Source organism: Phocoena sinus, chromosome 19 (genome assembly GCF_008692025.1).
Source record: "Phocoena sinus isolate mPhoSin1 chromosome 19, mPhoSin1.pri, whole genome shotgun sequence".
Classification (NCBI taxonomy): Eukaryota; Metazoa; Chordata; class Mammalia; order Artiodactyla; family Phocoenidae; genus Phocoena; species Phocoena sinus.
In genome coordinates, this window is record NC_045781.1 from 40690974 (window position 1) to 40705492 (window position 14519).

General features: G+C 58.1%; 4 protein-coding genes across 6 annotated transcripts in view; 1 reads left to right on the forward strand and 3 right to left on the reverse strand.

The window, feature by feature from the left end:
* PSKH1 (protein serine kinase H1) overlaps positions 1–2937 on the forward strand; it is a 35161-nt gene extending 32224 nt beyond the window's left edge. Inside the window, exon 3 of one of the 2 annotated variants that reach the window (XM_032613852.1) lies at positions 642–2937. In XM_032613852.1, the coding sequence (XP_032469743.1) occupies positions 642–959 (318 nt within the window). In that variant the 3' untranslated portion in view covers positions 960–2937. The remainder of the gene's footprint in view (positions 1–641) is intronic. The other variant, XM_032613853.1, reaches the window with a different exon arrangement.
* CTRL (chymotrypsin like) lies at positions 1099–5458 on the reverse strand. Its single transcript, XM_032614822.1, is given in 13 exon segments — positions 1099–1131; positions 1275–1288; positions 3333–3518; positions 3521–3557; positions 3645–3664; positions 3667–3715; positions 3717–3778; positions 3864–3895; positions 3897–4042; positions 4208–4289; positions 4409–4488; positions 4579–4682; positions 5329–5458. Coding segments are annotated over 13 exon segments (948 nt in total). The 5' UTR covers positions 5432–5458.
* Positions 3349–10303, reverse strand: PSMB10 (proteasome 20S subunit beta 10). Of its 2 annotated transcripts, XR_004347011.1 has the most exons (12): positions 9703–10303; positions 9381–9468; positions 9194–9291; positions 8944–9084; positions 8552–8667; positions 8388–8446; positions 7589–7740; positions 5329–7474; positions 4579–4660; positions 3864–4042; positions 3645–3778; positions 3349–3557 (listed from the first exon to the last, which is right to left on the reverse strand). XR_004347011.1 is itself a non-coding variant. In XM_032613854.1 (9 exons), the coding sequence occupies exons 1-8, from the start codon at positions 9756–9758 to the stop codon at positions 7363–7365; spliced, it is 822 nt and encodes a 273-aa protein (XP_032469745.1). In that variant the 3' UTR covers positions 5367–5505; position 7362. The 2 variants fall into 2 exon arrangements, 1 of the variants encoding a protein (XP_032469745.1); XM_032613854.1 differs by lacking the exons at positions 3349–3557; positions 3645–3778; positions 3864–4042; positions 4579–4660 and having other exon boundaries at positions 5367–5505; positions 7362–7474; positions 9703–9758.
* An 886-nt stretch (positions 10304–11189) lies between these two features.
* Positions 11190–14492, reverse strand: LCAT (lecithin-cholesterol acyltransferase). Its single transcript, XM_032613851.1, has 6 exons — positions 14256–14492; positions 13380–13536; positions 13186–13301; positions 12998–13093; positions 12689–12913; positions 11190–11786 (listed from the first exon to the last, which is right to left on the reverse strand). The coding sequence occupies exons 1-6, from the start codon at positions 14407–14409 to the stop codon at positions 11212–11214; spliced, it is 1323 nt and encodes a 440-aa protein (XP_032469742.1). The 5' UTR covers positions 14410–14492; the 3' UTR covers positions 11190–11211.
* Positions 14493–14519: the final 27 nt, after the last annotated feature.

Consider the following 14519-nt stretch of genomic DNA (forward strand, 5'->3'; position numbering starts at 1 on the left):
AGAAGGGTCCTAATCCCTGCTGGGCTCCCAGGATCCCCCTGCCATCCCAGCAGATGGAGAAATCTAGTTGCCTTGAATTGTTTCCTTTTCTCCTCATAGCTGAGAGGCTGAGGCTGAGGCTGATGCAGAGAATGCAGTGATTATTTTGGCCACTTTTTCAGTTGGAAGGGAGGGCAGACCCTGTTTCGAAGGACTAGGAAGTGGCTCAGTATGGGCATCCAGTGATGGGAGCTTAAGTCCGTCTCAAGATATGGTGGAAGGTTTGGGTCGTTCTCATTAAATCGCCCTGAGTTATGGTGGTCCTGGTGTAGGTTGGGTGGTCTTGACGGGGGCCACCTCCTTGAACCAGGCTTTGAGTCCAGGGCACCTTTGAAGTTTGCTCCTCAGGGAGGGGGTGGATCCTTCTCCTCCTATCACACTCCTTGTCACTCAGAGAGCAGCCTCTGCTCAGTGGCCTGGGTCAGCACTGGGTGGGAAGGGGAGGCCCGGAATGCTCTACGTGAGAGGAGCCGGGCAGTTCCTCTCTCTAGGGGGAGAGTGCAGGGCTACTGGACAGGTCTGAGTGCTGTGTAGGTGACATCATCGGGATGTTCAGGGCAATGTTGAGTGTGCTCGCTCTAATGCTTGTCCTTGGCTTCTAGCCCTGGCCCAGTGTGTCCAACCTGGCCAAGGACTTCATTGACCGCCTGCTGACGGTGGACCCCGGCGCCCGTATGACGGCACTGCAGGCCCTGAGGCATCCGTGGGTGGTGAGCATGGCAGCCTCTTCGTCTATGAAGAATCTGCACCGCTCCATCTCCCAGAACCTCCTCAAACGCGCCTCCTCGCGCTGCCAGAGCACCAAATCTGCCCAGTCCACGCGTTCCAGCCGCTCTACACGATCCAACAAGTCTCGCCGAGTGCGGGAGCGAGAGCTGCGGGAGCTCAACCTGCGCTACCAGCAGCAGTACAATGGCTGAGCTGCCAGGCTGGGGTGCTGACATGGCATGGCCCCAGCCTGGCCACACATTGCTGTGCCATCTGGGCCCGCCGCCCTCTCTAGAGATAGGTCTGTATGGTCAGTGGTAGGTGAATGGCCCCAGCCCCTTCTCTGTGCCTTCAGCAGTCCCCATCTTCACCCTGGGCCTGAGTCTGGTGCCACAGAGTGGAGGGAGCCCTGGGGCATACGAGCCCCCTGAACGGGGAGCCTGGTCTGGCACTAATGCTCCTTTTGCTGGACAACTGCTCTGGTACATATTGGGGGAAGGGCAGGACCTGGCCTTCAGTCTCCTCACCTCTTGGCTCTTCCCTAGACCAAAGGAGCATGCAGTGCCAGGTAGAGGGTGTCCTGTGGTCCCAGGACTCTTTGGGACAGTTACTTCTGGAATCCCCCCTTTCCTCTACCAAGCCTTCCTGTCTGCCCTCCCCCGGCCCCACATTCCATGGCATCCTGATCCTCATGATTATGCTCCAGTGAGAGGCCCAGGTAGGCCCACAGCTTGTGCCTTGGCTGGACTCTCAGCCCCAGGCTAAGTCTAAACAGCCTCCCACCTCCCAGCCAAGATCTGTCTTCCTTCATGGTGCCCCTGGGGACCCCTCCCGGCCCCAGGACTTGCCAGGATCTTTGGTGGTAGGACCGTGGAATAGTCCTTGGCCCTCTGGACTGTGTGGCCATGTTGGTACCAGGCTTGCTCCAGGCTTCAGCCTGACTATGAGAGTTCCTGCCCACCAGCCTACTGCACTCAGTGCCTTCTTTACAGAGCCTACTATCACCTCCCTCTCCCCCTTGGATGCCCATTCTATTCCCCAGGTGCCTCCTTCCCAACTGTGTGGGGTTAAAAGGAGCCCCACTGCTGCTACCTGGGGGATGGGGGCACCTGGGCCAAAGCAAAGGGCAGGGGCTTCCGAGGGAGAGCCCCATCAGGATTCCAGTGTCAGCCTGGGTTCCACCCTTGGTGTTGCCTCTCCCTTCAGGTGCTGCTGTTCCCTCCTCTGCAGCTGCATGAAGGAGCCATCTAGTGTCTGGCATGAGTATGGGCGGCCGAGGAATGAGCACCATGCTCTCCCTTTATCCTCCAAGAGGAAGTCGGAAGGAAGGAGCTGCTGCATTGAGGGAGGGTCCCCGGGGTGCTCAACCCTATCCCCTTCTGCTGAGCTTCTGCGCAGCTCCCCCTGGAACTTAGCCATACTGTGTGACCTGCCTCTGAACCCTGAGTGCCTGGGGCACTGACCTTCTCATGGTGGCCTTGCTCAGTCCAGCCTGTCCCTGCTTCTTTTCACAGCATTACCCTTCCATTCTGGGCTCCGCTGAATCTCCGTCTGGAGGGAGCCCCTGCGAGAGGTGGGTGGAATTGGGTGGCTGCTTTCCCAGAGGTCTGAGCCAGACCATCCCACGTCAGTCATGGTGCCTCCCCACCACCACGGACGGGGCTGGAACCCAAGCCCTGTCCCTCCACAGCTGCTTTCAGTGGGTGGGAAGGAGCCAGGGCCCAGCTTTAGCCTTAGCTGGACTGCAGGTCCCCTGCCAGCAGGGAGGGTTTGGCTCTTAGTTCCTCCCAGTGGGTTCCCTTGGGCTAGGCCCTCCTCTTTTTGCATGTGCCACCTCCAGTGGGAAACCAAGCCAAAAGAGACCACTCTGGGCCAAGTCATTCATTCCTTGTACACCCCCTCCTCCTGTCTCCAGTTCTCCTAGCACAAGGCAGTGGAAAGCCCAAGCCCCATGGCCTCAGAATTCCCCCTACTTTCCCCAGTGCCTCTGGGGATTTATTTCTTTTGGCCAGGATGGGCCTGGTCCTGAAGGTAGGACGGAGGGAGTTTGGAGACTTGGGCCTTTATGCCATGGACTGTGGATGGAGAATGTGCAGTTATTTATTTTGTGTACTCAAGTTTGTAAATGTATCCTTTGTACTCAATAAACAGGCTGCCTTCCCCAGGGAAAGCTGCCCATTCATTCCGACAGCCCAGTCTCTTGCTGTGGACGAGAGGTTGCCCAGGAGGCGGTGGGGAGATGGGAAGAGCCCAGCCTGGTCACGGCTAGTCTAGGAGGATCCTAACTCCTCAACACCTGCCATACCAGAAGACAAACTCCGCTTGGGGAGTGGGGCCCCCAAGAGCCTCTCTTTTTTTTTTTTGGCGGTACACAGGCCTCTCACTGTTGTGGCCTCTCCCGTTGCGGAGCACAGGCTCCGGACGTGCAGCGGCCATGGCTTACGGGCCCAGCAGCTCCGAGGAATGTGGGATCTTCCCGGACCGGGGCACGAACCTGTGTCCCCTGCATCGGCAGGCGGACTCTCAACCACTGTGCCACCAGGGAAGCCCTAGCCTCTGCTTTTCCCTGAACCAGGAAGACAGACAGGCATACACAAGAGGACAGAGCCTGGGGTCTTTATTGGACTGAGATGGGGAGAGGGCCTGTGGTAGGCTTGGTTGTAGGCTGTGATTGATCCAGGTACTGAACTTGCTAACCTGAGTGTACGTGGCAGGCGCGTGCACGTTGCAGTTATTGGCGCCCCAGGAGATAATACCAGTGAGCACCCAATGTCCCCCTTCTGGCAGACAAGCGGGCCTCCACATTCACCCTGATGGAAGGAGAGGGGAGAAGTCAGTGTGGAGGGTGGGAGTGCCACAGGACAGTGCAGAGGACAGGACAGGGTGCCAGTGCTTACCTGGCACGAGGAGGCCCCGAGGCCCCTGCACAGATCATCGAGTTGGTGATGCGTGAGCCCCAGTATTGCTGGCCACTGACTCACGGTGACCAGGGGCAGAATCACCTGCTGCAGGCGTGCAGGAGTCACACTGCCTGTGGGCCGGGAGTGGGTGGTTAGGTCCCAGATGACTTGTCCCCACCCTGCCCTCCCACCCAGAGTTTTGGCCCAAATTCCTACCTGCACCGCTGAGGCGGCCGCAGCCAGTGGTGACACGTGAGGCCTTCAGGCAGCACCTCATTTGAGGAAGCCAGGCAAACTGGTGAGATGTGTGTTGTGTACTGGGCTGGGGAGGCGAGCTTTAGTAGCATCAGATCGTTGTTCATGGTGGTGGGGTTCCAGAAAGGGTGCGTGATGGCCTGCGGAGCCAGGAAGGGGCCATGCAGGATGGGGATGGGCACAGGCCCCCACTGTGATGGGTGCTGAGGGGACTAGGCCAGAGCATGCTCCGAATTCCTCACCCCCAGAGCCCACACACCTACACTGCCCACTCTTCCTTCCCCATCTGCAGCCCAGGCACTGACCCGCAAGATGGACAGAACCTGCAAAGGCTCAGTGCTGGATGATAGGTCATACTCGCCCAGGATGACAAAGTGGCAGCCAGGGCTGCAGTGAGAGTGGGGTTGGGCAGCCACAAGGAGGGCAGAGTGACAAGAGAGGGGCCTCCAGGGCAAGGGGGTGGGGAGGTGGGGGCTGGGGGGTGCAGGTAGAAGGGAAGCACTCACACAACATTGCAGTGGGCAGCAGTGACCACCCAGGACTGACTGATGAGGGAACCACTGCAGAAGTGGAAGCTGTTGCTGTCCTGGGGTCAGGGGTCAGAAGTGGGGTGGGCCCAGGCTACACCCAGGCATGAAACACCTGAAACCCTGCCCCACCCCCAGGGTGCATGTACCTGCAAGGACACCTGCCAGGGCCACGAGCCCAGCACTGCATTCTCCCCATTGACAATCCTCTGGCTGAAGCTCAGCACCGGTCTGATGGCAGGAACGCCACAACCTGACCATTGGGCTGGTGAGGACCTGCTTCCCACATCCCAGCACACCTCTCCTCTCCTCCTCCTGGGTGCTCCCAGGCTGTGCCCCCCCAGAGGGGTCCAAATCAAGAGGGCTCATCACTACCCCTTCTCACCCTGAGCACCTCTGGGCCTCTATAGCTATCTCAGTTGCCCCCATCCAACCAGCCCCCAAGTTCTGTTCATTCTTCCTCATCTCTCTCCAACCTATGCCCCACCATTCCCCAACTCCACCCCACCCCCGATCCCAGGCCATTTTTCTCCCTGTCCCCAGGAATATTCTTGTCTCCTTCCTAGCCTCTTCACTCCCTCCAGACCTCAATGGTCCATACCCCACATGCAGCCAGAAGGCTCTTCCTAAACTACACGTCCAACCTTTGCTTCTCAGCTTCCTAAACCCTCCCCGGCTCTTGGGCCCAGCCCAAGCTCCTGTCCCATTTGTGAGACTGGCCCCTGACCCCCTCTTGCCCAGCCTTGCCACATCCTTTCTCCTTTGCCCACTCTGTCCACCTGCTTCCCTTCTAGCCAGCCTGGCCCCTGCCCTGAGCCCCTGAGCAGGAAGCCTGGGCTGCTGCTGGGAGCTGGGTTGCCCTAAGGCTGTTCAGTCAGGGCTGGGCCAGGCCCACTTACCCAAGGAGGAGCCAAGGAGGACCAGGGTAAGGATGAGGCTGAGCAGCAACACTGTGGCAGGCGTGAGGTTGAGAACTGGGCCTGGCTTTATGGTTCTCTTCATCCTTGAGCCAAAGTCCCAGGACTGAGGCCAGGCAGCTGTGGAGGTTCAGCTCCCTGCCATTATTCCTCCTTGCTCTAGGCAGGAGGAGGGTCTCTTTGGGTCAAGGTCCTCCACTCAGGCCTTGACTTATCAGACAGAGCCCAGGTGTGAGGCTCTCACCTCCTCCACCTCCCAAAGCCTGGCCCCTGACTGGATCCCTGAACCACCTCACATCCCAAATGTTGAGCACCAGGTACCAAGGACTTGTGGTTAGACTTAACAGTAACCACCTGGTGGCTGGGATCAGGGAAGTCTCCCAGGGCTATCAGGAGCACCAAACTCACAGAAGCCTGCTCAGCACCCAGGGGTGTTCCTGACTGGTAGAGGGAATGTCCACCTGCACCGGCTCTGCTGTGGAAGGGCCAGGGCCAGGACGGGGGTGCTGGCGGGTTGCAAATCCTAACATATCACCTCAGTGATTCCTCTTCAACTTGGAATGGGTGTCACGGTTTGCTCAGGGAGATGCTGACTCTCCCTCCACATGGTGTGTTTGGACCCAAACCTTCATCTGTCTGGCTCCAAAGCCCACACTGTTCGTGATGAGATGATACACCTAGAAGGGGCTTTGTGCACAGGAGGGCAAGGTATGAGCCCTTGGTGACTGGCCGATCCTAGATGGAGATCAGGGGTGGAAGAATGACAGCCATCAAATCTCTGACAGCCTCCAGGCCTTGGGGCTCCCATGGACAAGCCCCTGGTATCTACAGTCCATTCACTGTAGAGCCCCAAGGTGAGCCTGAACCGAGGGAGAGAAGACACCCCTGTGTGCAAAGTTGCAACAGGTAAGTTGGCTTGCCTCCTTCTAGGGGTGTGAGGGCTTTGGCTGATTCCAGAACACATCAGTCAAAAAAATGAGTTAATTGCTGACTAGAGGGAAGGATAGATAGATACATGGTAAAGCAAATATAACAAAATACTAATTGTAAAGTCTGCAGTGGGTATATAGGTGTTCAACTTTTTTCCAGATTTTATGTTTTAAAATTTTCATAATAAAATACTGAGGGAAAAAGCATAATCAAGGACCCAGGGATGTCCAGCCTGGAGTAGACCCTCCCCAGGGGTTGGGCAGACTCTCTCTAACAGTTCCAAAGCTCCAGGGGAGCTCAGCCATTCTCTCCCAAGGCAGGATGCTCCCACTAGCACCCTGCACCTGGGCTGACACTCAGTGGGTGCTCAGCAAAAGTCTGCTGGATAAATGTGTCATATTATCTCTCCCCACATGAGCCCTGTGATCCCTGGCACCCAGAAAACTTGGAGTCAATCCCCTTAGTCACAGCCCAACACGTGCAAACAGAAGCTCAGCATCATGTTAGCACCTCAGGTATGCCTGGTCATCAGAGGGGTTTCACAGATAAAGCCGTTGTAGGGGTGAGGAGTGCGCTTGTGAGAACTTGCCCTTGGAATAAGGGAGCAGCTCCTCCACCAGCATTTTAGCCATCAGTGGGGATGGGGGGGGGGTCTGACTGAGAGCTGTGGGCTGTGTCCTTGGCCACTGATGAGCCAGGTAAAGGCTCTATGTGGGGGCAATACATAGGGCCTTTTGGGTTGTACAACAGCCCTCAGTGGACTAGAGGGCAAGAACAAGGCATGGGAGTGGTAGGGGGAGCCTCTGTAGTGTGGAGAGTCAGGAGGGGGGCTTTCTACTTTGAGCCTGTGATACTTGCCAGGGCTGGGGTTCTGGAGGGGTAGATGCCTAAGGTGATGGGTGAAGTGCACCGCTTAGGCTAGGCACTGAAGCCATGGGAGGAACTGGCCCTGCAGGGATACCTTAGGCACAGAGCCCTGCTGGCTGCTTGTCCCCCTCCACCCAAGAAGGACACAGCCATCTGTCTAGGTATTTGTGTTTTCTGGGTTTATTCCTCCTTGTTCCAAGCTCTAAGCCTCAGCCTACTTCACTCCACATCCATGGCCTGCACAGTTTCCTCCAGCAGCTCCAGGGTCAGCGGCATCACTGTCTCTGACAGGACAGCTGTGGTCCCAGGGGCAAAGCGGTACTGGCTGGACCTGGGAAGGAGAAAGGATGACCTCATCAAGTGGCCCTTCTTTTCTTTGCAGCCCCCTATTTCCCTTGCTACCACCCATCCTCCCCTGTGATTCCCCCATCTCCTATGCTCCTACCTCTCTATAGGCTCTGTGGGAGAGCTCAGTGTTCGCAGCAGCTTGGCGCTGGTCCCAGTGATCACACATGCATCCACACTGCCCCCAGAGCCCAAGTCACCCAGGATCCCTGCAGTGATGGCTTCCACCAGCAGCTCCTGCGCTGCCTCCAGCTGTAAAGATGTGTGTGTGTGTGTGTGTGTGTGTGTGAGTCCTGATGGACCCTTTAGTATCACCCTCAGGCTACAGCCTGGAGACTGTTAATCTTGAAGGCTGGACTATTTACCATTTGCTCACACCCAAACTCCTCTCTCTCCCTACACCCCCATCTCCACCCCAGGCTCCTCTACCCTGGTTTCAGTATCCCTCTTTCCAGAGACCCCAATGTTCCCACTGCCCCTATTTTCACAAACTTCTCTGAGTCACACTTGTGGCTCTGCTTCCAGTGGGCTATTCACCCACCCACAATCCCTGGCTCACTGCCTTTTTCTTTCTGGGCCATAAGCACCTATAAAGTGATATATGCCTTCTGCTTCCATCCACCCTAAACAAAATCCAGACTCGACCCCACCTGCTGTTCCCTTCTCCCTCAACACCAAATGGCCCTCTCTGAGTTTTGACTTCTGGGACAGTCCAAGCTTTGGCACTGCTGGAATAGCACTTCACCCTCACTCCACTGGCCCCTCAGTCTCCACTCAGTCGTCACCTTCGAGAAGCCTAGCTCTAGAGTAGGCCAGGGTACCTCTGCGTTTCCCCAGCTCCCGGGTGTGCACTTCCCACCAATGCACGCATAGTGGGGGCGGGGGGAGATGTCGCTCACCGTCATGTTCGGCTGGAACCGGTCCTCCAGCACTGCCAGGGCCGCATCCTGGCCGGAGCCTGCAGGCAGGAAGGGTATCGGAGGTCAGCCGCGGCCTCCCAGTCGCGGGATAAACGTTGAGGTCCCACGGGCGGGGTTCGCGGGAAGGGGGCGGAAGCGCTCACCCTGGGCCGTGAAGGGCAGACGGCTGTAGGAGCCGTGGGGGTGCACGCAGTAGAGCTGCGGTCCGGTGAAGTCTACGCCGCCCACAATCAGCGAGGCGCCCACGTAGCCCCGGTACCTTTTCGCGGAGTGGGTGCGGTCAGTCGAACGCACAGGACTCGAGGTCCCGCCCCTCCTCGATACCGCCCCTGCACCCGAGCCCCGCCCCTTCCCGTGGTCCGGCGCCCCGTGACCAACAGCGTTCCTTCCTGCCACTCTCTTAGCTCCTCTTAGGCCATCCTCTTCCGGTCTCTCGGACCTCGAGGCCCCGCCCTTCCTCCTGTCAAGCCTCCTCTCAGCCCTGCCCTCCCCGCAACTGCCCCTCCCCAGGATCATTTTAGCCCCGCCCCAGCACCGGAAGAGCGTCTGGCGCAAAGCGCGGGTGACCGTGGCCACGCGGGGCTCGCGGCCTGTGGACAGCGCGTGTAGCTCCATGTTAGACGCCGCCATCCGCGTGGTCATCTCTGCGTCCGCGGCTACTCCAGCCCCACAGCAGCTGAAGGCGAAGGGAGGGTTCGTGTGGGCGGGACTATGGATGTTCTGGGACCCGGGATGGGAACGAGGGGGCGGTTCTTGAGGGGGGAACTGGGCGGGGGAATGCTCACTAGATTTTAGGGGCGATGAAGTGGATCTTTTCGCAGCTCTGGTACGCCACGATCGAATCGTTAGTGGCCCGCGTATCCGCGCCCAGGATGACCCCGTCCTGGGGGGTGGGGAGGACCCATTGGTTCAGTGCCCACCTCCCATTCCCGGCCGCTCCTCTGAGTGTTACAATCCCAACGCCCTACTCACTCGGAACACAAGGCCTGCAATGGTGGTTCCGGTCTTGCGTGCATGAGGGACACGGAGCCCCGGGAGGGAGCGTTCCAAGGCTGCGTTTCTGGAAACGGAGGGGAGAAACCCAGGTTTCAGTTCTTCTGGGACCGTCATCACATCCCCTAACTCCGTCCCGGTTACCCTCACCTTTCGGGTAAGCCTGGGAACCCAAATCGTTCCACACACGTGCCTTCCCCCACCCTCGCCCCCAGGAATTTTAAAGACCCTGGGGCTCCCACTCCCAGAAGCCCCCACTGAGGGCGTAGGCAGCTGGGGAACCAACCATCCCCCCACTCACCTCTCGCAGTTTTCGAAGGAGAAGCCCTTTTGGGGTTCTAGCGCTGTCTTCTGCATCTCCGGGTGGGCAGGGGGTCAGAGGAGTGGGATCAACACGGAGGAAGGCCGAAGCCTTGACCTCTCTCGGGCTGCACTACTGAGCTTCCTCCTTTCGCTTTCACCTTCCCTCAGAGCATGCCAGCCCCTTTTTTCTGAATCTTCTCTTTCACTTTCACCTTCAGCTCTGGTCCTAGGCAGCTTGGGAAGGGGGAGATGCCCCTTGCCTGGCTCTCCATGCTGCTCCTGGGCCCTCTGTCTGAACAGAGGGACAGATCCCTCCTCTCTGGCCACTGTCCAGCCTGAGCCCCGAGCTCTGCCTACCCTGACCCCAACTCTAACCTCAGGTCCCAATGTCCTGAGGCTGTCACATTGACCAGGTCTCTTATTGTTAGTGGCCTTCCAACAGCATCAATCATGGCTGCCATTTGTCATTCTCCCAACTCCTGCCTCTCTTTTGCTACCTTTGCTTTCTTCCTAAAACCTCAAACACGGAGGCTCAGTCCTCGGCCAAGGTGATGCTGATCCTTCCGTCTTCCATGTCCCGAATGCTGTCTTCCCTCTCTCAAGAGGGACACCGTAGGTGTCCATCTGGTGGCTCGTAGGCATGCTGGGCTCTACCCATGGCTAAGCCTTATTTCACATCCCAAATGACCCTTTATCCACTTCTTTCTCCTACTTACTGCTTGTTTCAGCTAGCATCCTCTCCCCTGGACACTGCACTGGCCTCTGGTTTCCCCACACTTCCTGCCCCTCACCCCCCACCCCCAGGCTACACTCTGCCCTGCAGAGAGGGGGCTCTTTTCTAGACTGGAGATCTGGTCACACTCTTTCTCTGGTTAAACCCTGTATCAGCTGCATGCTGCTCTTAGGTTGAAACCAGTCTTTAGTTACCCTTCTCATTCCATCTGATCTCAGCACAGGCACCACCTCCTCTGGGAAGCCTTCCCTGACCCATAAGAATCACCACCTTGTTCCTCCCTAAACTTTTCTCTCAGATCACTTAGCTCCATTAATTAAATCTTCAATATTGAAATGACCTATTTAGTGGCTGTCACTCTCCTAGATGCTAAACTCTTGTGCTTCTGTCACCCACCTACCACTCAAAAGTCTCTGTCTAGAGGTGGGGTCTCACCTGCCCTTTTGGGAGCTAGGAGGGGCAGCTCAGATCTTCTCCATCCTGTACCCTAGGCTCCACGTACCCCCATTCTACAGCTGTGTGTGCAGCTCCCTCCAGTCCCCATGCCCAGAGCAGAGGCAGGCACAGAGAGGCTGCTTAAATAGCTCAACCAGAAGAGTGGGAAGCTGTATATCTCAAGGTGCCCAATTCAATCCCAGGCTCTAGCAAAGCTGTTCTTGCCCTGTGCTCCACAAAGCACCAGGTCTGCAGATGATGAATCCTGGTGTGAGGACCCTAGTGCCTTTCCCTGAACCCATAACACACGTCAGGGGTTATAGCAGCAAAGGAAGGTCTTTATTCAGGGGGCATGGGCCTTGGGCTGGCAGTTGGGGGTACGGCGGTGCTATTTCGGTAGGTACCCAGCAGGATGGCATTGATGTGCTCCAGTGTCTGGTTGCTGAAGACCATATTGAGGTGCTGTACCCCAGGCAGAGGCAGCAGGTGCACAGGCTGCTGTTGGAGGCCCTGCCACTGGGCACAGAGCTCAGTGCTGCGCGTGGCCACAGTGTCATCCCCGTCCTCATAGAGCATACCCACAGGGTCCGTGTAGGGGAAGCCATGGTCAAAGATGTAGGTGCTGGGTGTGGGCAGGCCCACGCCATACAGACAGTATACTTCCACTCCAGGTGCTGGGAGCCCTGCCAGCAGGTCACGTGACTGTAACCACATGTACCAGCCTTCCTCAAAGTGCAGGTCTGTAAAGAAGCGCTGCAAGTCACGGCTTGTGTAGTTGAAGGTGGGGGTGGAAATGAACACGTGGTCCTCGGGCCATGCCTGGCTGGAGGGAAACATCCAGGGGGACGCTGTTGTCATGCGCTGCTCCTCTTTCAGCTTGATGCTGGACATGATTGGGATGCCCTGGTTGTCACCTGTGGACACAGAGCAAGGTAGGGCAGGGAGCCAGTCCTGGCTGCCCCCGGCCCACAACTTGCCCCCCAGCCCAAGCTCAGCTGGATGCTCAACTTTGTCTTGCCCACTCCAAACATCAACTCCAAGTCATGGACTAGAACCAGCCTGGCATTCAGGAGGGGCTCCGTGTGTACTTGTTAAGTGAGAAGCCCTAGTGGCACCTCTGTGAGGCAGAGCTCTAGAGCTTCAACAGGAGGGCAGGGAGGGGTTTCCTGTGTGTGTGAACAGTGGGGGATGGTGCTGGCAGTTCTCTCAGGCAAGTGTCTGTCGGCCCCTGTGGCCTGTGCTGCACAGGGCTCAGAGCCGTGTTCTGGGAAGAATGAAATGAGACCAATCTCTGTTTGACACTCATCGATATAGTCTGGGGAGTGTTTCCTTCACTTAAGCTCCTAGGGGTAAGGCCACGCCTGGCTGTGCTCAGAATACAGTGGGTGCTCCGCAGGTGGTAGCTATGCCACTCCTTGGGGAAGGGCAAGAGGGGCTCCTGGGGTCTGGCCCTGGCTTAGGGCAGATCCCTGGGCAAAGGGGCTCCTGGGAGCAGAAGGCAGCGGAAAGCTGAGTGGGTAGGACCTGAGGCTACAAGGAACAGACCTCAGCAATGAGTCAGATTGCTGGGGTTAACTTCCTCTTTGTTTACTTCCCCTTTGTTATCGCTGAGACACTGTCGGGAGACACTCTAATGGTCCAGGCCAGGCTCACTGCTCTCAGAGGGCCAATGAAAGGGGCTGTGCCCCAGAGGTTGTAGACAACACCCCCAGCCTGGCATTGTGAGAAGAAACAGGAGTGAGGGCAGGCCCGCGGTCAGCTTCATTCCACCCCCCACCCCTCCCCATGGGACACAAGTGATCAGAGGCCCTCTCACCTGAGGCCAAGATTATCATGGGCTTGATGGAGCCACCCCAGGGAGCCCCAAGAGAGATGAAACCATCGATGAAGCGGTCCTTCCAGGCCTGGGGCTGGCGCAGTAAGAAATAGAGCAAGTGCAGGCAGCCGAGGCTGTGTCCAATGAGGAAGACAGGCCTTCTGTAGGTAGCGTGCATTTCCTCCACTAGCCCAGCAAGCTTCAGGTAGTACTCCTCCTGCTGGCCTGCAGGGGGGTGGATGGGTCAGCACAGCTGGGACTAGGGGCCACCTGCCCTGCCCTAAGCCCCCTATGCACAGAGACACTCACTGGGCTCCAGCCGCCAGTCGTAGGGGGCGGCCCGCACCGTCTCATCTCGCACATACCCATTGTTGACCAGGTTCTGAACCAGTGTGTGCATGTAACCTGTGGGCGAGGCAGTGGCACTGGGGGTTCTGGCCGTGGCTCCTGCAAGCCCACCAAGCCTACAGCCCCACACTTTCCTGCAACACACACACCTGCCAACTTGCTGTTGTCCAGATACTCAACAGAGTAGGTCTTGCCAAAGCCGGGAACACGGATCTGTACACCGGGGGCATTGGATACTCGCCCAGAGCTGCGGTTGTAGACAACCCTGGGGGCAGTGGGACAGTCAGCGGAGCGGCAACCAAGGAGTAGGGTGGGGGGCTAGGCCAGAGGGGATGGCACGAACCTGGTGTTATCGATCCAGCAGTCTACCCCAACGGGTAGGAACATATTGAGATCCAGCCAGATGGTGAAAAAGTCGTCTGTCTTGCGGTAGCACATCCAGTTCACCACACTTGGTTTATCCAGCTTGGCTTCCAGCTGATTCCCCAGGCAGCCAGGCACTGCGGGCACCAGCCTTCACTCTGGATCCCTCCCATTTCCCTGCAGTGGACCCCACCCCGGTCTCACCTCCCCGACACTACAGTGACCAGCCCCGCCCCTTCATCTCCCACACCCTCCACCCCCAGGGATGAAGGACAAGACCCTCTCTTTCTGATCACATCCCCTGCCCCGTCCCCGCAAAGCCCAGGCTCCCCTCGGTCAGGGAAGGTACAGGGGCCAAGGCCACTGCCCCCTGCCCCCACCAAGCAAACATGTAGCATGGTTCTCCATCACTGCCAAAGTCCAAGGGGAGAACAAATAGTACAAGGGAGTGGGGCCGGGCCTAGGAGTAGGGGCAGGACCTGATGAGCCTCTCCTGCTCACCTGGGCTGGGCACCTTGTCCTTGCCGCGGTGGGGGCTGAGGAAGGAGTGGTGGGGCTTGGACCGGGGTCCAGTGGCTACAGCTGACCACAGCTTGTAATGCCCCAGCCAAGCCCTCAGGCACACCCACCCTCTACTCCACCCACCTCAGGGAGACAACTCCGAGACACGAGAACAGTGTGGTGCGAGAAGGGGTTGATTTCTCTGCAGGACAAGCCTTTGGCCCCTCCAGATGCTGAGGCAGTGATCAGGGCTAATGCAAGGGCAGAAGGGCCTCAGCAGGCTCTGCTACCAGGGGCTGGGGCCCAGGTTCCCCAAGGTCTGCCCTGGTGTATCAGGGGCCTGGTGGGGGCTTACCGAGGATGACGGGCCGTGTGTGGTTACTGAGCTCAGCCTTGGGCGTGGTGTGCGGGGGGAAGAGCACATTGAAGAGCCAGAAGGGGGTGGCGGGGGGAAGCAGCAGCCCCAGCAGCAGCAGGACCCACTGCCGTGGGGAGCCGGGCGGCCCCATTCCAGCCCTTGTGCCTAGTGCCCAGTGAAGCAGTCCCGGGCTGGCCTTATCTGGAGTTGGGGTGGGAGGGGCCCCAGGGTCAGTGGGAGGGACAGCCTGGCCAATGGGGG

Coding starts and splice junctions, on each gene's coding strand:
- LCAT (XM_032613851.1), bottom strand. CDS start 14,409: ATGGGGCCGCCCGGCTCCCCACGGCAGTGGGTCCTGCTGCTGCTGGGG. Junction 12,914..12,997: donor CGACTGGCGGCTGGAGCCCA/GTGAGTGTCTCT, acceptor ACCCCCCTGCAG/GCCAGCAGGAGGAGTACTAC. Junction 11,787..12,688: donor CATGATAATCTTGGCCTCAG/GTGAGAGGGCCT, acceptor CTGTGTCCACAG/GTGACAACCAGGGCATCCCA.
- PSMB10 (XM_032613854.1), bottom strand. CDS start 9,758: ATGCAGAAGACAGCGCTAGAACCCCAAAAGGGCTTCTCCTTCGAAAAC. Junction 9,292..9,380: donor TTGCAGGCCTTGTGTTCCGA/GTGAGTAGGGCG, acceptor CCCACCCCCCAG/GACGGGGTCATCCTGGGCGC. Junction 8,447..8,551: donor TCTGCCCTTCACGGCCCAGG/GTGAGCGCTTCC, acceptor TCCTGCCTGCAG/GCTCCGGCCAGGATGCGGCC.